Here is a 24846-nt window from a genome sequence, read left to right on the forward strand (position 1 = left end):
AGGTTAGGAGTGGGCGCAGGTCCAGGATGTGGGTAGGCTTGCTCCTTAGGAGGAAGGTTGGGGTTAGGATTAGGGGTGGGTATGGGTAAGGGGATATAAGAGGATTTTGGATTGGGATTAAGTAGAGAGTTGGGTGGGGGGTCATAGCTGGGAGAGGGTAGAGAGATGTGGTTGAGAGTAGACAGGCGTTGAGAGGAGGTTGAGTAGAGAGGGGGAAGGTTAGAGGCAGAACCCGTCATGGACATTTGTGGTGGTTGGTCAGTAGCACGTGTTGGTGTGTGTTGGTGTGTAGTTGATGTGTGAGGATGTGTAGTAGTGGGTGTTGTGTGCACGTCTGTTATGCCTGTGTGGGAGTGAGTGGGAGCAAGTGCAAGGAGTGTGTCGTTTTTAATGGTGCGGAGGAAGCGCTTTGAATAGTGGCGTCGGCGTAGTGCTTGGAATAGTGTGGAGGTGGCTATATTAAAATCTGAGGTGTGGGTGCAGATGCGGTGGAAGCGGATCAGTTGTGATTTAATTATTCCTTTAAATGTATGTTTTGGGTGGTAACTTGTTTTGTGTAGTAGTGCGTGTGAATCAGTGGGTTTGAAATATACTTTGGTGTGTAGAGCTTTATGTGTAGGGGATATAGGGGCGAGGAAGACAGTGGTGTCAAGGAAATTTACTGTGTGGGGGTGAATTGTTGCTTTGAGTTTTATGGATGGGTGGTGTGAGTTAAGAATGTCTAGGAAAGTGTCAAAAAGATGGAGGGGGTGTGACCAAGCGCCGATAATGTCATCCAGGAAGCGAAAAAAGAAAAGTGGTTGATATGGACACTTACTCAATGCAGCTTGCTCCCACTCACTCATGAAGATGTTGGCATATGATGGTGCGAATCTTTGACCCATGGCAGTTCCATGTATTTGAAGATATGTTTTATTGTCAAAGTCAAAGTCATTGTGGGTTAGACAGATGTTCATGAGTTGGAGAAGTATGTCATCAGGGCGGGAGGGGTCAGGATAGGTAGAGAATGTTTTTTTCATGGCTTGAAGTCCACTGTGGGTGTCAATGTTGGTGTATAGGCTGTCTACATCTATGGTGAATAGGTGGGTGTCGTGTGGAACTGCCATGGGTCTGATTTTTTCTATGAAATCGTATGTGTCTTTGATGTAGCTGGGGTGGCGTGTAGAGAGCGGGTTAATGTGGTGGTCTATGTAAATGGAAATATTGTATGTGCTGCTGGAACAGTCTGAGACTATGGGTCTGCCAGGAGGAACCTCAAAGGGAACGGTCCATGTTTCCGGTGATTTGTGAATCTTGGGGAGAAGGTAAAATTGTCTGGTGCGTGGGTGGTTGGGTCCAATCAAAAAGTCCTGCTGTTTGCGTGTTATGTAATGTTGTTCATATAATGTGTGTACTAGGTCCCTGATTATTTGTTGGGTGGTGGGTTGTAGTGATGTATGTATCTGTTTGTAATATGTAGTGTTATTAAGTTGCCTGTTGGCTTCCAGAATGTAGGAGTGGGTGTCCATGATGACAATTTTTGATCCTTTGTCTGCAGCCTTAATTGTGATGTTTGGGTTGTGTTTTAACTGTTGAATGGCATGTTTTTCTGCTTGTGTAATGTTGGATGCTGTGGGAGGTATGTGTTGTAAGTTGTTGCTAAGTGATTGGTGGTCTTTTTTAATTAAATGTATGATGGATCCCTCTACCTGAGAGCTGGGAGGCTGCCAGGTGGCGGGGTATGTAAATGGAATGGGTGTATAGTTGTCCTGATCCTTGAAATGGTGAATGAGTTTGAGTCTGCGGTGATAAAGGTAAAGGTCCCTTTGAAGTTCCTCCTGGTTCCTGTGTGGTGGCTGTGGAATGAAAGACAGACCTTTTTCCAGTAGTGTGTGTTGGGCCTCCGTGGGTGTGAATGTGGTGGAAAGATTCAGTATAAGTGAGTCTGTGGTCAGTGTATCTAAATTGGGGGTGTTATGAGATGTTGAGGGTGTGTGTGTCCCTGTGTTAAGGTATGTGTTTGTTTAACTGTAAATATGTGATCCAGTGGTTGTATATGAGCATGGCTGTAGTGGGTGTCCAGTGGATGTGGTCATGTGTGGTGTTGAATTTGGCTGGTGGGAGTGGTGGAATGTGTGGGAGGTGGTTGTGTATGTATGTGTTGATGTCCCTCAAATTCTGCCTCTGGGTGGGGGTGAGCTGGAGAGAAAAATTGATAGTAGGGAAAAGAAGGGTGGCATTAGGGAAAACCACGGTGGCCTGTCTGTATATGGATTGCAATTGTCTGCATGTGGTCTGTCTAGGGTCATAATCTTTGTTGTTGATGCCAATCGAAATGATGACCATCTTGGTGGAAGGTGAGGGAGGGGTCTTTGCCAGCATTCGAAGTATGTGGTTTGTGGTTGCCCCTGGGTAGCTGTCTATTTGTATGTGTGGATGTGTGAAAGAGGGAATGCGGTTGAGGTTAGAAGTTCCCATGAAGATAATCGGTTTATGTGGCGTTATCCTCCATTCATCCTTACTCTTTGTGTAGGTATGGTAGGTGGGTTTGAAGTGTTTGGATGTGGGGCAGGTGTTGAGAGTAAGAAGAGAGGGGGGGAAGGAGGGGTGGAGAGTTGAGGGGGAGAGGGGGAGGGGGGTTCGAACGACTGCGGGCCACCACGGTTGTGGAGGTGGAGGGTTCAGCTGTGGACGCAACCAGTTGGCTGACTGTGTTGGCGTCTCTGCTCATCACCACCCTCTGTGGTCGCGGTGGCAGTCGTTTTTCCGCCCCTCCCCTGAGAGATTCTGGAGAAGCAGGAGAGATAGAATTAGAGATGTGTGTTACAATGTGTGATGGAGGTGGGGCATTGGGTAGTGTCTGTTGGTCAGTTGGTTTAGTGTTTGTGTGTGTTTGGCTGCAATGTCTGTGGTGTACTTCAGCTTGTGTGTGTGTTGATTTGAGGTGTGTAGCTAATGGTTTCAAGATGCAATGAGGGGTGGAGAGGGGGGGTGGAGGGTGTGGGCTGGAGGAGGAGGTCCTCCTTAGAGCAGGTAGGATAGGAACCTGGCCTGGGGTAGGAGGAGGTATGAGTGGGATTGTGGGAGAGACTGCTTCAGTGTTGTGTTGTGAAGGTGTTGCTTGCGTTTGTTGTGGTTGTGTAGATGTAAACGAGTCATGGTCGGGGTGTGTGTCTGAGATGTGTGTTGGTGATAAATGTAGTGTTGGCTGTGGTGTGTGTTGTGGAGTTGTTGGTTGTGTTACTGTTTCTGTTTGTGTAGGTGCAGCAGTCTGGGTGTCATTGGATGGGTGTGTGTGTGAGAGAGGAGGGAAGGAGGTTAGATCCTGGAGGTCTGGGATTGTGGGTATTGTGTGCTGGTTGGGTTGTGGTGTTTGTTGTGGTGTTGTGTGTAGGTGTGCGGGTGGAGGGAGAGAACTGGCATGTGTATGTGCTGATTGTAGAGTGAGAGAGGAAAGTTTGTGTGTGTATCGTTTTTTTGCCCAGTTAGTGGCAATGTTAAATGCTGTGTCATGAAATGGTGGTGCTTGTTGTATGAGTGTTTGTAGTTGTGTTTCGTAATGTGTCTGTAAGATGTCTATGGTGCCTGCCATCCATGCAGTGGTGTGTGTATGTATTTGTTGCCTTGTGTGGGGTGTGGGTGCTGCAGGCTTGACAAAGTCAGTGAGTTTCTGCGCTTGTCTCATCATGCCTGTTGGGAGGGTGTTTGATGAAATGGCATTGTCAATGATGCGTTTGTGGTGTGTGACTTGAATGAGTTTAAAGTACAATTTTGCATGTTGTCTGGTGGATGGATCTAATGGTTGTGTGGTAAATGGTCTGTTGCGTGTACTGAGCATAGCTTAGTGGTTATCAAAGTTTAAGTGAATGTCAAGTGGGAAATTAACATGCAATTAAATGAGTAGAGTTAAGGTTTGCATGTTTTGTGTGTGTGTGTGTGTGTGTGTGTGTGTGTGTGTGTGTGTGTGTGTGTGTGTGTACGTGTGTGTGTGTGTGTGTGTGTGATGGTGGGACCGTGTGTTATGGAGGGAAATTAATGGAGCTAAAGGGGAATATGAGGTAAAGGGGAAGGCAGCTGTCAGTGAAGTACCAACGCAGTATAATTACAGTGTAGTGAAATATTAAGTTTAAAATAAGTGGTGAAAGTCAAGGTGTTAGGTAATTTGGAATTTGGAGACTATGTGTGTGTGTTACTATGAGAATGGTGTGTGGTCTCCTTACCTTGGGAGGTAGCGACAGGCACTTGCAGGCCCCTCCGGTGTGGTCCTTGGTAACCTGTCTGCTCTTTGAGGAGGTGTTAGTAGTCCTTCAACTTGGCAGGTGATGGTAAAAGTCCAAGGTAAAACTCCAGTGGGAACAAACACAGTGATTAAAGTGGTCCAAAGCTCAGTTCAGTTCGGGTCGACATGAAAGCTCTTTGTTAAAATCCTGGAGGTTCCACAGCCATTCTCTGTTAAAATCAATTTTATTAAATCCGACGAAAGTTAAAAAGCCAAATTGGTAGAGGTTTAAGAAGTTTGAAATTACTGCGTTGGTCCTTCGTCCTAAATATATCCCGACGTTTCGTGAACTTGTCACTGCATCAGGGGATTCTAAAAATGCCAAGTTGCTGTTGGATATTTCAGTTAGAAGTTAGAGGGAGAGGAAATTGAAGGGAGGGTAGAAAGGGTAGAAAGGGATGTTGTGATTGGTTACTATGTGTGTCTGTCATGCTGGTGTGGTGTAGTCAGTATGTGATTGGTCCGTTTGAATTTTCAAGACAGTGGAAAGTATGGAAAGGAGTTGTAGTTTTTTAAGATCTGAATCAAGTGTCTATGTCAAGGTGACCTCTCAGTGGCTAACATAGAGGGTTGGAGTAATGGAGAGGGTGTTAGACTTCAGTCTCCAGCGTTGTGGGTTCTAAGCCCCCTCCATCTCCAAGTATTTCTCCTATTGAGGTCACCAAAAACTTGATCAGATTGGAGAAAGAAGATATAAAACATGGCAGAGAAAATAAAATCTATAAACCTAGCCAGCTGCCTGGGGTGCAGTTTGGAGTGTGTCTCTGTCAGGAGTCAGGGATGTGATCTTTAGAGGTTCGTGTGTAGGATGACATATTCTTATGTATAGGGGAACCAGTTCTAGTTGTGTGACCTGCGTAAGATACCTTACGCCAGCGTAAGATACCAAAATCGAACCCCTCTCGCCAGCGTAAGGGACCAGAATCGAACCCCTCTCGCCAGCATAAGGGACCAGAATCGAACCCGGGACGCCAGAGTTATAGACCAGAATCGAGCCCCTCTCGCCAGCACTATGGTTTTAGCTCTTTGAGCCACCGCAGCCCCAATCTACTATATAATCTATTACAGCTTCAACTCTCGAGAAGGCTGTTCTCAAGGTCGAGGAGTGTGTTTCTATTACAGCTTCAACTCTCGAGAAGGCTGTTCTCAAGGTCGAGGAGTGTGTTTCTATTACAGCTTCAACTCTCGAGAAGGCTGTTCTCAAGGTCGAGGAGTGTGTTTTTAGGTTTTATTCTTTCAAAAGCCCATTGGTGAGGTCACACACTGATGTTGGTCGAGAAGGCTTGGCTCTCAGTCTCCGCTCTGTGTCGTGACTAAGTCATGCTTTGGCAAGATGTAGGCCTAAACGTTAGTGGAAAAGAAGCATAAGGGGCCAAGCCCATCTCCTGTAGAACAACTCCAGTCCATAATTCCTCCTCCACTACATTTCACACTAGCCCCATACGACTTTGTTGTTGTCGACCAACATAGACGAAGCACGTGTGTGTGTGTGTGTGTGTGTGTGTGTGTGTGTGTGTGTATGTGTGTGTGTGTGTGTGTGTGTGTGTTTGTGTGTGTGTGTGTGTGTGTTGCAGGTGTTTCGGGCTGCTGCTGTAGTAATGTGTGTGTGTGTGTGTGTGTGTGTGTGTGTGTGTGTGTGTGTGTGTGTGTGTGTGTGTGTGTGTGTGTGTGTGTGTGTGTGTTAGTGTGTTTACTATAATGTGTATGTATTATATATATTGCAGGTGTTTCGGGCTGCTTCTGTCTCCGGGTAAGAATGTGAAGAACAGCGACATGCACCTGCTGGACCTGGTGAGTCCTGACGCCTGATTGGCTGCCCTGGCACTTCCTGTTTCCTGTTTGCATGACCAACTGAGCGCGCTCTGTGCGCATGTGACCTGCTAGACTAGAAGAGTCATGTGACCTGCTAGACTAGTCATGTGACCTGCTAGACTTTAAATGCGCTGTTTTAATAGCCCCGTACGACTTTGTTGCGAGCGTCGATGTTGCAAAAGGCACGTGAGCGAGAACTTGTTGTCACGATGTGGGTGTTATTAAATACAGCGCATCTAAAGTCGGCCACAAATATGAACGAGACGATGAGCTCGCACCAGTTTGCTCTACTAACACAGCACGTGTGAGGAGTGGCGGGACAGGCAATGAGGAGGAGCTGAATTGGGGACCTGCGCAAACTTGTGTAGGGGTGTGAGACAAGACTCATATATATATATATTTTTTAATACCTTATTGCAAGTTTATTCAAGTCAACATTTTCATCTGATCATTTGTCGGTTCAACTTGCAAACATTTTCTTTTTTTTTTTTTTATATAAAGAGATAACATAAATGGTGACCTTTGCATAAACATATATGGGGGGGGGAATAATAATAATAATTAATAATAAAAAAAGGGGGGGGTCATAGGTAGAGGGAAGTGTGTGTGTGTGTGTGTGTGTGTGTGTGTGTGTGTGTGTGTGTGTGTGTGTGTGTGTGTGTGTGTGTGTGTGTGTGTGTTTGTGTGTGTGTGTGTGTGCGTGTGCGTGTGCGTGTGCGTGTGCGTGTGCGTGTGTGTGTGTGTGTGTTTGTGTGTGTGTGTGTGTGCGTGTGCGTGTGCGTGTGCGTGTGCGTGTGTTTGTGTGTGTGTGCGTGTGCGTGTGCGTGTGCGTGTGCGTGTGCGTGTGCGTGCGTGTGCGTGTGTGTGCGTGCGTGTGCGTGCCTGTGTGTGTGTGGACGGTTTATGGTAGATGCTCTTTTTGTCTTATATTTTTATCAATCAGTTTCCCTAAAGTATCTTGCTATTTTGTTTATTATAATGTTTAGGTATAATTTGTACCATTTATGCAGTTGATTTCTGGAGTTCAATGTAAGTTTTTCCATATTTAAAATATTTTAATAATATTATATATTATGAGGCCTTTAGCAGACCAGTTTTTCAAAACTTGATCCATTTTATTTGGTGGAAAGTCAGGATCGTGTGCCATCTCTCTTAGATATACTAGGTTATCTCTTATTTTCATTTTTCTGCAAGCTCGTTTCCAATTCCTCGTTGTATTGAAAACACAAAAGCTATGTCCTGAATAGTTTTTTTTGCTTTACTTTCTAGGAATGGTAGTGTCCCTAAAGATATATCACACACTTCTTTTTCTATATTGATCCATTTAGCTTCCTGTTTTTTGTTAATCCATTTCAATATTGTTTGTATTTGCGTTGCATAAAAATAGTTTTGTAAGTTTGGCACCGCTAAGCCCCCTTCTTCTCTCTGTTGAGTTAGTGACTGAAACTTAATTCTGTGTTTTCTGTTGTTCCATATAAAATTTGAAATTATTTTGTTCCATACTTTGAACTGCGTTTCCAGAATCACCAGTGGTAAGGCTTGAAACAGAAATAAAAAGCGTGGTAAAATCATCATTTTTACGGTATCTACCCTTCCCAAGATACCATCTGGGATTATCTTCCATTTGTTTAAATCCTGCTTTATTTTATGTTCCAATACACCATAATTAATCTTATACAGGTCTCTCAAATTATTACTAATATTAATGCCCAGGTATTTTATTTTTTGTGTATACTTAAACTTAAAACGTTTTTTTCATTTCTTATTCAATTTCTTTACCGATTATCAATGCTTCACATTTACTTTCATTTAACTTATATCCAGAAAATTTACTAAATTCTTGATTTTCCTCTTTTAATTCCTGGATTGATTCCCTAGGATTTTGCAAGTAAAGCATAACATCATCAGCATATAAAGCTAATTTGTGTCAATCTTTTCCTATTTGAATCCATTTTATATTTGTATTTTGTCTTATAGCTACAGCTAATACTTCAATGTAAATAGCAAACAGAAGTGGGGATAGTGGATCTCCTTGTCTGGTGCCTCTTTGTATTTTAATTGTTCTCGATATTGTACCATTTGTTTTTATCCTGGACGTTGGATTATTATATATCGCCTTTAGCCATGAACAAAAAACTGAATCTAAACCTATTTTATTAAATACCTCAAACATAAAATTCCAGCTGACGAGGTCAAAAGCTTTTTCTGCATCAAGTGTAATCAAAACCATATCCTCATTTTGCGTTTGGGCATAATCAATTATGTTCAGCGTCCTTCTAATGTTGTCCATTAATAATCTATTTGGCATGAATCCACATTGATCGCTGTTAACAATATTTAAAATATTATCTTTTAACCTACTTGCTAGTATCTGTGAGAGAATTTTATAATCTGTGTTAAGTAGTGATATACGAGTCACATTTTGTTATATCTTTTCCCTGTTTGTGTATCAATGTTATGATGGATGAGGCCCAGGTTTTTGCCCATCTGCCCGTACATAATGCATAGTTATATGCTTGATGCAGTAAAGGTATCAGTTCGTTTTTAAACATTCTATAAAACTCATTTGTGTAGCCGTCGTCTCCAGGAGATTTCCCTATTTTTAATTGTTGAATTTGTCTATTTATGTCTTCCATTGTGATTTCTTTTATTAGTTCCTTATTATTTTCTTCAGTTAACTTTGGTATCTCTAAGTTACTTAAGTATTGTTGTACAGTCTCTATATTTTCACTTGTCTTCTCTGTGTATAAGTCCTCATAATAATTTGCAAATTCTTCTGCAATCATGTCGTTGTCAGTAATTAATTTGTCTTCTCTATTTCTTAGTTTTGTAATATGTGCTCTATTTATTTGCTTTTTTAATTTATATGCTAGTATTTTCAAGGCTTTTGGTCCTCCGTCATAATTATTTTGCTGTGTAAACTTCATTAATTTTTCAATTTCTAAACTTCGTAATTTGTCCAGTGCGAGACGTTTTCCTTGTAATTCTGCTTTGAATTCATCCCTATTTGTTTTACTATGTTTAATTTCCAGTTCCTTTATTTCTTGAGTTAACCTTTTCTGTTGTTTATCTCTCGCCCTTTTTTTTGCTGATGAGAAAGATATAATATGTCCTCTTATTACAGCTTTTGCTCCCTCCCATAGTAGGATTGGGTCTACTTCTTCTTGGTTGTTAATCTCCACATATTCTTTCAAAACATTTTTTATTTTGTCTTGAAAATCTTTATCTTGTAATAGTGAATTATTCAGTCTCCATAATGTTTTGCCTTTTGTAGAGTTTAAAGTTATTGTTAGTGTCAGAGCTGCATGATCAGACAAGTTTATTGAATCAATAATACATTTTTTTTACTGAGGTTATATTATTTTTAAACATAAAAAAATAATCTAATCTATTATATACAGAATGCCTTCCTGAATAACATGTATATTCTTTTTTACCTGGATGGAGAGCTCGCCACACATCAATTAATCCCACCTCTGAACTGAATTTTCTTAATATACTTGCGTTTTTCTCTGCTCTGTGTGTCTTGCTACTTGAAGTGTCTAGTTTTGGATTTAGCACAAGATTAAAATCTCCTGTCATTATCAGAATGCCCTTGCTTTTTGTTGTTATTAATTCTAATAGGTGCAGCATAAAGTCGGCTCCTGTGTCAGGGGGGTAATAAACATTGAGAATAGACAGCTCTGTTCCCTGTATTTTACCCAGGACTAAAACATATCTACCTTCTTTATCAACCATACAGTTTTCCATTTCAAAGCCTAGATGTTGTTTAATTATTATTGCTACACCTCTTTGGCGTGAATTATATGAACTGAAATAAACTTCACTTTTAATTTTAGTTTTAAGTTGTTGGTGTTCTTGTTTTTGCATATGAGTTTCCTGTAAACATATTATATCCCCATTGTCTTTCTCCATTTGTAGTAGGATTTTTTCTCTCTTTATTGGATTGTTCAGCCCATTCACATTTAACGATATTATGTTTAAATCAGTCATTTAAAAGATACATAGATTAAATGTCTTGTTTTGTTTGTTAATCCATGTTGTTTTTGAGATCCTTATATGTCCCTGTATATGAGCAACTACCATTACCTTTGTGTGTTGGGTCAGTGTGTGGGGGAAATGAAAACGACTAACAAAAGAAGTGCAGGATAAAATTTAAAGAAAAAGTGGAAGGATAAATGAGAAAGAAAAGGAAAATAACGGTTCCAAGTTTCTTATTTTCATCAACCATCCTTTATGGTTGTTTTGGCGTACTTTATGTCGCCCCTCCTCAAAATTAAAGTCTATACGTTGGCAGAGACTCCGTTTCCCGTCCCCATTTTTCATAACCAACCAAAAGATCCAGAGCAAAACCTCTTTTTTAAAAAAATAATAATAATAATAATGAAATACACAACAATAATGATTTATATATATAAAACAAATGTTTCACATCGAAAATAAAGTTATTTGTATTTATTAGCTTAATTCCATGGTTTTCTCTATAGTCTCCAGCTCTCACACATCCCCCCCCCCCTCCCCCCCAACCATTAACACTCACACACCACGAACATGCCTTCACATTCCACCTTACAGCACATCACTGTTAAGCACACACACCCATTCCCTCCCTGGTTCCAGCTTCTAATGTCATTCGCACTGTTTCATCTCTAAAACACTCCTCATTCACTTTTAGATTTCTGTGTGCACACACAGGCTCACCTCCAAAGGCACGCTCAGACGTACACACACACACACACACACACTTTTTTTTACTTTAATCCTCTTTGCCCCGTCTGGAGCATAGGGCCTCAGTTAGACGTCGCCATCTGCTGCGGTCTCTAGCGATGTTCTGTGCCTCATGCCATGAGGTATTGGCGTGTTCTAGGTCCTTTTTGACTCCTCTCCTCCACGACAGTCTGGGTCTACCCCTCCTTCTCTTGCCCTGGGGGTTCCAGTCTAACACAGCTCTTGTGATGGTTGATGGTGGTTTTCTCAATGTGTGTCCTATCCACTTTCTACGCCTGATTGTGATCTCTACTGCTTCCTGCCCTGTCGTCTCTAGGAGGTGTTGGTTGCTGATCTTCTTGGGCCACCAGGTACCTAGGATGTAGCGTAATCTCGAGTTGATGAAGGTTTGAAGTTTCTGAGTGTTCAGCTGTGTTAGACCCCAGGTTTCGCACCCGTATAGCAAGATGGTCTTTACATTGGAATTGAAGATCCGTAGCTTGGTTCTGAGGGAGATGTTCCTGGCCCTCCAGACTGGTTTTAGTTGGGCAAAGGCAGCCTTTGCCTTACCTATGCGTGCCTTTACATCCTTGGATGTGTCTCCATCATTGCTGATGACGCTCCCTAGGTACGTGAACTCTTTCACTATCTCTAGCTCTGTATCTCTGCAACACACAGGTTTGGCATTCCCCAGCGTTTTAACTCGCATCTCCTTGGTTTTGCTTGCGTTTATGACCAGACCTACTTGACCTGAGCTGTGTTCTAGTCTTTGTATCTTCTGTCTCATCTGGCTGATGGTATGGCTCAGGAGGGCAAGGTCATCCGCGAAGTCTAGATCATCTAGCATGGTCGTCAAAGTCCACTGAATCCCTAACCTTCCCTCTTTGGTGGTTTCTCTCAATACCCAGTCCAACGCCGTAATGAAAAGCAGCGGGCTCAAGAGGCATCCCTGCCGCACTCCAGTGGCCATGTTGAAGGGCTCCGTCAGGTCTCCTTCATGAGATACTTGTGCTTGGAAGTCAGTGTAGAATACTTTAATCATGTTGATTATCTTTGAGGGGATTCCGTAGTGAGCCAGGATGTTCCACAGTGTAGTCCTGTCGATTGAGTCAAACGCTTTTTCGTAGTCTATAAAAACAGCATACAGTTGTGAGTTCAATTCTGCAGATTGTTCCACGATAATTCTTAGGGTCGCAATCTGGTCACTGCACGATCTGTTAGGTCGGAAGCCTGCTTGGTTGTCTCTCAATTTGGATTCCATGGCATTTGCTGTCCGGTTCAGAATTATCCTGCAAAGTAGCTTACTAGCAACTGAAAGGAGCATTATGCCCCTCCAGTTCTTGCATTGAGTCAGGTCTCCTTTCTTGGGTATTTTTACTATGGTGCCTTTCCTCCAGTCTAAAGGTATTTTTTCTTCCTGCCAAATCCTGCTAAGTAACGGGTGTAGAGCTTCAACCGAAAGGTTTCCTGCCGCTTTCCATGCCTCTGGGGGGATCCCATCAGATCCTGCCGCTTTCCCATTCTTGAGTGATGAGATGGCTTTATGTATCTCTGCTTTGTTTGGTGGTTCAATGCATATACCTAGCTCCTCTGTTGGAGGTTCCACTGTTGGTGGATCCAGCGGGGGGGTGCGGTTGAGGATTTCTTTGAAGTGGTCTCTCCAGCGATCCATTTGTTGTTCCTTTGTTGCTAGCAGTTTGCCGTCCTTGTCTTTTACTGGTTTGTTAATTTGCCTTCTTTTTCCACTCAGAGTCTTGGTGATGCTGTACAGGGTTTGCAGGTCTTGTTTGGACGCAGCATCCTCTGCTTCTGCAGCCTTGTCAGAGATCCACTTCCTTTTGTCTCTCCTGCAACTTTTCTTGACTTCCCGATCTGCTTGGTTGAAGTGTTCCATGGCATTGGTCTTCTGGTTCCTGGTTTTACAGTTGTCGATCTTCACTTTCAGTTTGCGCCTTTCTTCCACTTTCTCCCATGTGTCATCACTCATCCACTCCTTCCGCTCTCTCTTCACCTTTCCCAGCACCTTTTCGCATGTGCTTGTATATGCTTCTTTGATGATGGCCCATTCCGCTTCGACATCATCCTCTCCTTCCTCTTCTTCCTCATCTGAATTGTAGCGCAGTGCATCAAAACGGTTTGCCAAGGTGAGTACAAACTTCTGTTTTATTTCCGGGTTCTTCAGCCTATGCACATTGTACTTAAATGTCTTCTGTTCTTTCTTCCTACAGGCAGCGAGACGTATTCTACAGGGGGCCAGGAGTAGATGATGATCCGAGCCAACATCCGCACTCCTCTTTATTCTGCAGTCTTGTAGGGTTCCGCGCCATCTTCTAGAAATTGCTATGTGGTCTATCTGGTTCTCGTATGATCCATCAGGTGATCTCCAGGTCACTTTGTGGTTCTCCTGGTGTGGGAACAGTGTGCCTCCTATTACCATATCGTTTACGGAGCAGAAATCAACAAAGAGCTCTCCGTTGTGGTTCATGGTTCCAACCCCGTGTTTCCCCATCACTCTCTCGTTGCCGCTATTTACTGATCCCACTTTGGCATTCATGTCTCCCATGAGGATGGTGATGTCTCTCTTCTTGCGCTTGGCCATGGTTGCCTGTAGCTGTTCATAGAACAATTCCTTCTCTGCATCGCTTGCATCGTTGGTGGGGGCATATGCCTGTATGATAGTTGTGTCTTGACAGCGGGAAGTAAACCTTCCTATGATGATTCTCTCTGAGATGGGTTCCCATTCCTTCAGGGTCCTTGCACTTGTCTTTGACATAATGATCCCTACTCCTCTCACATGTGTTGGGTGCTCTTCAGGGAGGCCAGAATATATGATGGTTTCTCCGCTCTGTAGGGTCGTCTTGCCGCTTCCTAACCATCTTGTTTCACTTAATCCAACTATTTCTATCTTCAGTCTTCGCATTTCTGCAGCTACTTGGTGAATTCTTCCAGCTTGGTAGAGGGTTCTAACATTCCATGTTGCAATGTTAGTACGGTATCTGGGGGACAGAAGCTTCGGTCTATGAGACGTCATTGGCTGTCCTCCTCCAGGGGTGTCATCAGAACTGTCAACAAGCCTCTTCCCGCTCCGAGTTTGTTCTCTAGCAGGTTGAGACTTTCTCACTGAGGTTTTCGTAGCATATATTTTTTTGCAGAATAAGGTTGCTAGCCTTATGTCCAACCCACTGACCATAATTGGTCGGATGTGGGAGGGGTGGAGTTGGCTTGTTAGTCCTCTTCCCCAGTCCTATTGCCCTCCAGGTAATGGATTAAAGACTCACACCACATGAGACCAGGCAGGTTTAGGGTTGTGTACAAGCTGCCCCGGCACGTCAAGCCCAACCAACTCCTGCTACCATGTAAGTGGTAGTCGCACATGGATCTACCCCTACTGGCAGCGCGAGACAGGCACACACACACACACACACACACACCCTTCCAATATCTCCATCTCCCCAGTACTCAGTCCTAAACTTACCACACACATCCGCACTCGCCCACACACACCTCACAGACCTACACAAAACACCCCCTCCCAACACCCCCCCCCCCACACACACACACACACACACACACACACACACACATACACAAGACTCATATACACACGTGAGTGAGTTGTTGACCAACCAGTTCATGGGCGCGTGACCTCAGAGGCAGTCTGCAGGCGAGCGTTGAAGGGGATAAGCAACTGCAGAGGTTGCAAGATCTGACTGCAGTCGCATTCATCCCGCGATAGTTTGACACCATTTGACAGATCACCTCGTCGACGCAACATCACCGAAATTTTGAAGTTTGACAGGATCTACCCGTCATGCAACTTTTTGAGCCAGAAGGCATTGCTGTCTAAAGGCGGATACAGCCGTTGCGATATCTCGATCGCACCTAATGTATGTTTGGCAAGTAAAATTAATATATTTTAACCCTATCCAGACCGGGCTTTTTTGGCATTCCTGGGACCGGGTGGAGGAGGGGGGGGGCTCATTTAACCCCCCCTCATAACTTAGGAACCGAATGGCGTATGACCACCAAACTTGCAGGGGATGATCTTCAGGCAAGGAACTATGAATGACATCAGTTTGGTGTCATTATTGGATATTATGACATCGTTATGACGTCACTTCCTGATTTTATTGCCCAAAATGTCACCTTAATGTATTTTCAATCTAACTTGGGTAATGCACATCAATTTTGGTTGTTATGTGCATCAGACCACTTCAAATGTTCACAAGGGTGTGAAAATGTAAAAAAAATGTGAAAAGTGTTGATGATGAGACATAGATCAGTGATTATTGGTCAGGCGTACCTGTCAGAAAACCGTTGCCATGGCAACAACAAAAATGATAAACCTAATCTTTTGGTATCACATTGTAGCCAACTTCATTTTAGGAAAAGTCACAAAGTTTCGTAGTCATAGCTTTAGTCATTCAGGAGTTATACAACATCAAAGTTGGTGCGGGCACTTTTAGTTTTTTAGCAGACCTCCGCAAAGGAACCTGCTTGATGCATTTGACCATGTTACACCCTAGGTCTCTTGTTTTTGTGGTGTTCCCGCAATTCAATTTCTGGCCACTAGGAGGCATCTAGATGGTGAAGAATCTTTTGAAAAGTCCTGGTTCCGGTTCGTGATCCAGATCACCAACAGAATTTAATCACTTGTTCATTGGGTCATTACTAACAGCTCCACAAATTTTCGTTCAAATCAGTTGATTCGTTTTTGAGCCCTCTCATTGCCACCCACCCTTCAGTATTTTGTAAATGACATAAGATTATCTGTTAGCCTATATTTGCAGACTACATTCATAAAGATTTATTTCTTAGTGAGAAAACCAATAAGCCTGAAGATAACACTTTTCAAACAAATGTTGCTTATTATGACTTTGTTTATGCAGCTCTCACATGCATAATGAGAATCATGCAATAATGGACCCAACAAAGAGGAGGACACAAAGATAGGAGGACACCAGGTTTTGCCAACAAGAAAATGGCACATTTGATGCAATGTTGATTAAATGCAACAGCCAATAATAAATCATCAAGTTGCTCATAACTTTGTTTTGTAGTCTTGTGAGGGTCTTAGCATTCCAAACGAACTATTTGGGGACTGTTTAAAAGTGTGACAAATGTTTCAAGCAATTCGTTTTTAAGTAGGCTACCACTAGTTTGCTGCCAGCAGAGCTCAAACACAGTTTGCCTTCAATTTTGTTAGCAACTAGCTACAGCTACTGCTAAACCAATTTTTGCACTGTTTGCAATTAAATGTGGACCATTACTTTCAAGAACGAGGCATAGAGAACTTTGTGAATAATTTATTTACAGGCTCTGATACAGTCCTTCCCTTGTAGTCTACCTCACATCCTCATGACACCCTCATACGTGCTTCTGTCCGGAGCCTGCAGTGACTGGCAAAGAGGGAGGAACAACTGCTTGAGGGGGCGGGGCACGGCAAGCTTCTTCATAGCGTCTGTGGCGCGATTTCAAAATAATTATAACCAAGAGAGATGAACAGACCAAGAATATGGATCACTGGAATCATGTCGTGTGGTTTGATGAAGATAAACAAATTTGCTTTAGATGGTGTTAACCCTTGTGTTGTGTTCATAAGCTGCATACACCTGTGGTGTTCGGGTCATTTTTGACCCGTGATAACAAAACTCAGCCATAAAATACCTAAAAACACTAGTTCTCATCAAATATTGTTTTTCATCTCATAGCTAACTAGGTATGTATTCATATCCATGGAAATACTACTTTATTTATTGATCTTTTTGACTTTACAGGTCTTTTATCTTAGATTATGCAAATCGTTGTTGATGACCAAAACTATCAAAACCTGCATAGATTCACTATTAATACGTCCTAAATTGATACAATTAGTGATTATGTTGTCCATGAATTACAGTTGACATGAGAGTACAACAACCCCCAACTTTCTTTTTTTATTTTTTCTATAATATTGAAAAATATCATCAATAGTGACATTTGTGGTGTTCGGGTCCAAACCAACCCAAAGAGATTTATAGCAGGATAAAGACCAAATGTCAACTAAATTAGTTTTTCAGTACATAAAATCAATGTTTAAATATGTTGACTTGGTGTTTTTCAATATTTATATGGTTTTAGTGTGGTAAATGTACAACATAACAATTCTGTCAGTGTCACAGCTATTTCGCCAATCTAATGCAAAGATATAGGAAATGTACACCTCAATGAACATGAAAAAAGTCACACTATTCATCTGAATCCACTATGCTATGAACATGGACCATTATCTCATTGCCACATCAACGTTATGGAAAGTGTAAGACCAGGGGGCGTATTACAGAAACTTCCTATCTTGAAAATCTTATCTTATCTGTCTAGTTACCGCAGCAACGGCACTTTAGGACCGAATTTAGAAAAAGCGTATTACAGAACAGCGTTTCCTAAGTTATTTTGCGCATCCTATTCTATCCTATCCTATCCTATAAGTTAAGAAAGGTGTATTACAGAAGCATCCTAACTTCGAAAAATCCTAAATAATTGGTCCTAACTTTAGGACAGCCACCCAGCTGTCCTAATTCCAGTTATCCATTGATTTGTTAGCCAAAATTTAGCTGGTGTTCATCACCATTTACCCACGCTCTTGCTGTTTCAGCCAGAGCTAACAGTGAAGTCTATCCGGGAAAACAACGCAATTGTGAACGGATGAAATGTTAATTAAATTAGGCTATATTGACTGACCCAAACGATGTGTGAAGTGAAGAGTTGATGATAAATATACCCGACTTCGATATGAAGTCCGATATCAACTTCCTTAATTGACAGCCGACCATGGGTCAAGCCAAGTCGGCTAATTGTCATTTATTTATATAGGCCTACATGCGCTGGTCATACAAAGACATTTCATGAAATTACGTCTTAACTGTTTTGCGTGCATTCGCTTGGAAAAACAAAGCATTGGGATGAAAATATGGAAAATGGGAAGCACTTTATTGGGACTGAAACCACAATGCATTTGGTCAACTTGAGGTTGCAGGCAGCGAGAATGACCTAATTTCGTCCTCACAGATGTTGCTGTATTATAAATCCGTTCGGTGGAACGTCACTAATAAGTGCGTTATTTAAAAGTAATGAGCTTAAAAAGTTTAGCGAAATATTTACGTCCTCTTCCTCTCTGGTTTAGTATCACGCAGACCGCGAGATGCAGCAGCAGTCAAATCTGTGTATTCTAGCTTGCGTCGCACTACTGTTGCTTGGTAGCGGTGCATTTGTTGTCAGGTAACAGACATAAAAAGTAGATCGTAGATGTTTAGATCGCTACTTTAGGATTCCTAACTCAAGATAAGATAGGATTTCCAAAGATAAGATAAGAATCCTAAATGAAGTTAGGATTTGTTTCTGTAATACCAAACTGGAAAAAATCTTATCTCAAGTCAAAAGTTAAGATAGGACGACTGAAGATAGGAAGTTTTCTGTAATACGCCCCCAGTTCTACATGTTTGGCCATTATTAATTTTTGATACGTTTTTTGGACAAAATAATGTGCAAAACATTATTTTGCAAACAAATGTGCAAAAATCTCATTATATAATGCAGAAATGGATTCCCTGACCATGAAAACATATGAGTAGACACCAGAAATACATCTGTACTCCTTTCACAACAGGAGATATGACGTATGTATGGGACTGTCCGGCGGGCCATATTGGATTTGTAATGTGAAAAAGCTGGCAATTTTTTTTATTAGGCAAGGAATATATTTTCCTCACCATGAATCACCAAACTGAAGAAAAAGGTCAACCAACAGCTTTTCAGAAATGCATACAACAATCAAAAAGCTATACCGGGTCAGTTTTGACCCGAACACCACAGATGTAACTTTTGTTTTTGCACCTTTGAAATTTACTAAAATGATAAAACATATTTTTGTGTTTAAATGATTGTGATTGAGGATTAGATGAACCCTCATTCCAAGAAAATAAAGGAAAGTGTGTTTTTTTCACACTAAAACTTGAAAATGGGTCAAAAATGACCCGAACACAACAGAAGGGTTAAGCATGTGTGGTGGTAAACAAGTGAATTATACAAAAAAAGTACATCATCTGACTAATCAAGCATGGTAGTGGTACTGACATGGTTTGGAGATGTATGAATGCAGTCAACATTGGAAATCTGAATTACACCTAAAGAAGCATGCATGTCAACATGCACTGTGACTACAGAAGCAGATCATGATACTCTCCATAGGATTTTGAAACTCACACCCATCTATTTTAGCCAGGTGAAGACTCAAAATGTACAATTTCAAGGTACTGAAAGGTTGAAACACACACCAATGACCTCCCTGTTTAATCCCTTTTCGTTTTGAAATGAAAAAAAATAATGTAGTTGCTGCCAAAGGTGGTTCTACAAAGTATTAAGCAAAGGCTGTGAATACTTTTGTAAAAAAATATTTATTTGATTATTATTTTTATACATTTTCAAAACTGTCAAGATAACTTGTTTTTCACATGGTCATAATGGAATAATTTGTGTAGAATTTTGACAACAGAAATTCATTTGTTGCATTTGGAATAAGGCTGTAAGATAATAAAATGTGAAAAAAGTGAAGCGCTGTGAATACTTTCCGGATTGACTGTAGGTCGCCCCAGTCAGCTGTAACTTTGAATGTAGGTGGTGTGATGTCTCAAAATGTGTTACTTTTGTAAGCCTGTGTGGTATCGGATGCGATGCCATGTTACGGCTTGTTGGTTTGCGGTGCCTTGAAATTTTACATGAATTGAAAGGGTGCCTTGCCTAAAACAAGGTTGAGAAACACTGCTGTACACCAATGCATCCAATACCTAGTGGTGGCATGCTCTACACCAGTGCATCCAGTGCTTTACACCTTTGCAGTGGGCTTGGTGATGTCTAGCTTGGTGATGTCTATCTTGGATGCAGCTGCTCAGCCATGGAAACCTGCTGTATTCCATGTAGTTCTCTGCATGCTCTACTTATCTGAAGGTCAAATGAAGACAAGAGACTGACCGCTAAAAGTGACCTCTTTGCACTATGCGCCTCAGCATCCACTGACCCCTCTCCATGGCCTACCACTTATGGGTGAGTTGCTGTTCCCAAACTCCTCCATTTTACCTTCCCCATGGATGTCATGTGATTGCCTGAAAGTGTGTACATTTGTTTGTTTGTACGCTTGCGGTGTGTGTTTCTGTCCACCAGAGCGAGGATGTGTATGACTTTTTCCAGTCTCATAATAACGTTGACAGTTGACTGCAATATTTAGGAGCGAGACTTTTCATGACTGGATTTGTCGCAGGTGGAATCGTATGACAGTTCCACATTGGAATTCACTGAGCTCCTGAGAGCTGCCCATTCTTTAACCAATGTTTCTAAAAATAGTCTGCATGCCTGTGTGCTTCATTTTATTCATCTGTGGCCAGGCCAAGTGATTAGGACACCTGAGCGAATACATATGGTAACATAGTGTATATAACCCGTATCACTACTCATTGGCGTCCCAGAGAGCATATCGTAAGATCAAGAGAGTGGGTCTGAGACACTGAAATAAAGTTAAAAGTCCTTTATTGTTTCATGGACATCAGGCAGACGCATTTCAGTCGTCTGTGACCTTTTTCAGGACTAATTAAAAAGAGTACCACACGGGTGTGTTTTTGAAAAGTCCCAATCACATGACTGGTGTTACACTACACCATTTGACACAGAATTGTACATTATTGCACAATTGTCACGGTACAGACAGACGCGGACCACAAGTGCGTCACGTTTTGGGGTTTTTATTAAAGTTCAGGGGAAAGGGGATTGGGAGAAGGAGGTTTCCAGGGTTTGTAGTTTACCGGGATGGCAGAGGTTCCAGAGGTTCCTGTGTGTGTGTGTGCCCCCCCGTCGGCAGAAGTGAGTCCTATGGAGATGGTGGATGAAGACTCCGGATGGAAGAATCCTGGGGGGAACACACACACAACAGGGCAGAATGAATGGGGTGCAGAAGTACAGTTCAGGGCAATGCAGAAATCACTAGGAAGAAGGCAGGTCAGATTTACCGGGGCAGAGAATAGTTGGAGATCCAGAGGGCAAAGGGAGGTCGAGGTTGAGGGCAGAAGAGTAGTCGGAGTCGGGGACAAAAGGCAGGTCAGGTTTCCAGGTCAGGAGAGCAGAGCAGAGCAGAGCAGAGCACAGGCAGGTCCGGGTTCAGGAGTCAGGAGTAGAGCTTAGACAAGCAGGTAAACAGGGCTTTAAAATACTGTTGGTGATGAGCAGGAAATGCAGTGCAGCTGGTGGGTTAATGAGAACAGATCAGAGCAGAGCAGAGACAGGTGAAGCTAATTAGACAGAGCAGAGTGAGTAGTGAGCAGAGAGGCAGATAATTGAACTCAATTAGAGAGAGTTACCAGGCCAGGTGAGAGAGCCCATGACAAAAATGAAATGAAAACAATTGTACTTTCTGTATTTAGCAGGTATCTTCTGAAAGACATTTGCAATATTTGCGGCACTGTTTAAGTAAAAAAAAGAAAAAATATGAAAAAGTTACTGAACTAAATATCAATATATGGAACTATATTTTTTCAAAAATGCATTTTTTAAAATCACATTCTGCAGTTTTAGTAGGGCCTACATATTGCATTGGAACAAGCAAATGACAATTACTCAAGTCTTGTGGCTTTCTTTTTTTTCTTTTCTTTAACATTTCTTTATGTGGCCTGCGTTATCTCTTTACCGTAATATTTTTAAGATGTTTAGTGACTACGCCACTCTCATTTGTTAGGGTGAGAGAACCCAACCATCAAACACTTGATTCGACTTTCCCCGCAACAGGTTAGTGAATAACAAGAGATACAACTGTCATACAATTTAGAGTTCTTTTTATTTTCTTTCAGTGATTCTCATCTTTTCTGTATTCAAAATATCTGCCTCTCAGGCTCAGTCATGGATTTCATGTGATTTCTCAACACGTGCAATACATAAGGCATTGAGGGCAATTACCAATAGTTACAAAAATGTGCGAATTATGCAATTGCACGAGAAGGGGACCAAACAGCAGACAATGCACTGCAAACACTGTTAGTAAAGAAATAAAATAAATAACACACAAAACTGCCCGTAGGCAAAGTCTGGATTGGTCACACACTTGTTAGTTAGATTATGCTACGTTTGGTCTCCCACTACAGCAACCAAAAACTGTTCCAAAGGTCATTGGCAATACTGCCAGGGATTGCACTAATAACTAGAAAAGTGCTCCGAGATCACATACCTCCGCCAGGGCATGGCATAATTAGATAATGGACAAAAATAATCACTTTGCCAATATGAACGACTATATTGCTGTCAGAACTTTCAAAATCACACATTCACGACAGTCATTTGCAAAATCTACCTGCTTTGAAAGCTTGTGATCACGCGCTGATATAGCCTAACTGTAGCCTAATTATATCCCCGAAACGCGGAGCGTCGGGGATGTAATGGTTTTGCGTGCACCGCCGCCGCCGCGTCCGCCGCGTCCGCCGCGTCCGCCGCCGCGTAAGGTCTTTCGTGTTAACGCGATAACTTTTGAACGGATGTTTGGATTTGTCCCAGATTTGGTGTGTGAATGCTCTAGGGCAGGTTCATGAACTGATTCGAGTTTGGAGGTCAACAATTTCAAGATGGCCGAATTCAAGATGGCCGAATTTTTGTTTGGCCCATTACTTCTGACCGGGTGGATGGATTTGTCCCAGATTTGGTGTGTGAATGCTCTAGGGTGGGTTCATGAACTGATTAGAGTTTGGAGGTAAACACTTTCAAGATGGCCGAATTCAAGATGGCCGAATTTTTGTTTGGTCCATAACTTCTGACCGGGTGGATGGATTTGTCCCAGATTTGGTGTGTGAATGTTCTAGGGTAGGTTCATGAACTGATTCGAGTTTGGAGGTCAACAATTTCAAGATGGCCGAATTCAAGATGGCCGAATTTTTGTTTGGCCCATTACTTCTGACCGGGTGGATGGATTTGTCCCAGATTTGGTGTGTGAATGCTGCAGGGTAGGTTCATGAACTGATTCGAGTTTGGAGGTCAACACTTTCAAAATGGTGGAATATTTATTTGGCCCATAATTTCTGACTGGGTGGATTGATTTGCCCGGTAACTCCTTAATTTAATGGTTCACCATTTCAGTGAATCTACCATATCAGGTAGGCCTACAGTGTAATAACCAGTGTAACAATATTTAATACCATGTAATACTAGTGTACTACCAGTGTAAAAATAGGCAATACCAGGTACAGTGTAATAACCAGTGTAACAATATGTAATACCATGTAATACTAGTGTAATACCAGTGTACAAATATGCAATACCATGTAATACCACTTACACACAAATAGCCTACATGATATAAGTACAAAATTGGTACATGGTGTCACACTGGTATGACGTGGTATTAAATATTTTTACACTGGTTATTACACTGTACCTAATGTGGTACATCCACTGTAATAGTGAACCATTAAAACAGTGTTACCATTTGCCCCATGTTTTCCTTCATTTTCACAATAGTCATTTGGTTTTAAGCCTATGCACGTCATTGATCTATGTATAGATATTAAATATATTTATGTTATATTTTGTATTTATCATAAACGTTCATGAAAAGGTGGACGGGAGTGGTAGGAATGATTGGGGACTGGAAGCGTCGCGTTTCGGGGATATACCTTAAGCAGTCGAAGGCGACTGCACAGGCAGTCTAGTTAATGAAGGGAATGTAATGATTTTGACCAACAAAACTGAAACAACTACGATGGTAAATGCATCACTCTCATGGGCCACTGGTTGGTCTTGGCACTGTCGGTTGAAGCGGCATTTGCTTCCCCGCATTCCTCACATCACTATTCACCGTTGTTAATCAGTCCACGGGCATGCTGTCGGAATTTGTGGTCTATCTCGCAACTGGGCTTGATTTTAAATTTAGTGAAGAGGGTGTTTGACCAGCATTGTGAACTTACACAGCCACAAATTCCATATTTTTGGCGATGGTAGGCCTACCCAATTAATTCGACATTGTCAACCAAAATGATCTGCGGTGGTCACTGTCCATCTCGCAACAATTCACTTCCACTTCACACATATTTTAGGCAGCGGTAATTAATTTCACATGACTGTTTGTTAACTTCAACAATGGTGTAGCCAAGACAAAAGGGTGCCTGCTGATGAGCAACTTTTTAGGTTGATAGCACTGGTTTTGGAGCTGGCGTCAAAGGAGACAGTGCTTTTCCTTATCGCTTTGGCGAAGGCACACCCGATTGGAATATTCCCCGGGGCTGTCGGGCTTTCTCCCTGTCCATCTCGCAAACAACTTTGAATGTAGCGAAGGGGATGTAATGTCGGCTATTTTACCAGCATTGTGAACGTGCAGTCAAAAATAATTTTGGCAACGGTAGCCTAATTAATTCGACAGCATTGTGAACCTAAGTCACAGTCCACAACAGCATTGTGAACTTACGATCACATATTATTCCCATATTTTTGACAACGTAATTAATTCGTGAACCTAAACGATCTGCGGGGGTGGTCACTGTCCATCTCGCAACAGCAATGATAACATACGGGCCAACACAATCACAAATTCCATATTTTTGGCAGCGGTGGTAATTAATTTGACATGATTATATCCTGCCTGCGGATGAAGCCTGCATGCGGATTAACAACTTTTTAGGTGAAATGCACTTCGTATTGGAGCTGGCACGGCAAAGGAGAGTCTCTCCCTGTTCCTTATTGTTGCTGAGAAATGCGCAGGCACGCCGGTGCTCAGTGCTCACCGTGCGCACCTTGTGGCAGGCAGTGAAATAGCAGCGAGCGAACGAACGAACGAACAAACACAGACAACACACAAACCCAGGCGATCACATAACCTCCTGGCGGAGGTAATAATTGCACTAGTCCAAGAAATACACTAAGTTTCCTACATGAATCACGTTACACAAGAGAACAAAAACAAAAGAAAACCGGTTGGGAAAAGAACAGGGATGCCCCCCTTCTCTAGTGACACTGCATCAGTGTAGTCGAAGGCACCAACTCCTCCTATGTACATTTAACGAGAAAGTTAC

General features: G+C 42.1%; 1 protein-coding gene across 1 annotated transcript; it reads right to left on the reverse strand.

Moving 5' to 3' along the window:
- Window positions 1-1675: 1675 nt before the first annotated feature.
- LOC134443923 (mucin-6-like) lies at window positions 1676-3884 on the reverse strand. The gene is made up of 2 exons (XM_063193444.1): window positions 2897-3884; window positions 1676-1897 (listed from the first exon to the last, which is right to left on the reverse strand). The coding sequence occupies exons 1-2, from the start codon at window positions 3815-3817 to the stop codon at window positions 1685-1687; spliced, it is 1134 nt and encodes a 377-aa protein (XP_063049514.1). The 5' UTR covers window positions 3818-3884; the 3' UTR covers window positions 1676-1684.
- Window positions 3885-24846: the final 20962 nt, after the last annotated feature.

Source organism: Engraulis encrasicolus, unplaced genomic scaffold (genome assembly GCF_034702125.1).
Source record: "Engraulis encrasicolus isolate BLACKSEA-1 unplaced genomic scaffold, IST_EnEncr_1.0 scaffold_39_np1212, whole genome shotgun sequence".
Classification (NCBI taxonomy): domain Eukaryota; kingdom Metazoa; phylum Chordata; class Actinopteri; order Clupeiformes; family Engraulidae; genus Engraulis; species Engraulis encrasicolus.

Coding starts and splice junctions, on each gene's coding strand:
- LOC134443923 (XM_063193444.1), bottom strand. CDS start 3,817: ATGCTCAGTACACGCAACAGACCATTTACCACACAACCATTAGATCCA. Junction 1,898..2,896: donor CAACACACACACAAGCTGAA/GTACACCACAGA, acceptor ATCTTTCCACCA/CATTCACACCCACGGAGGCC.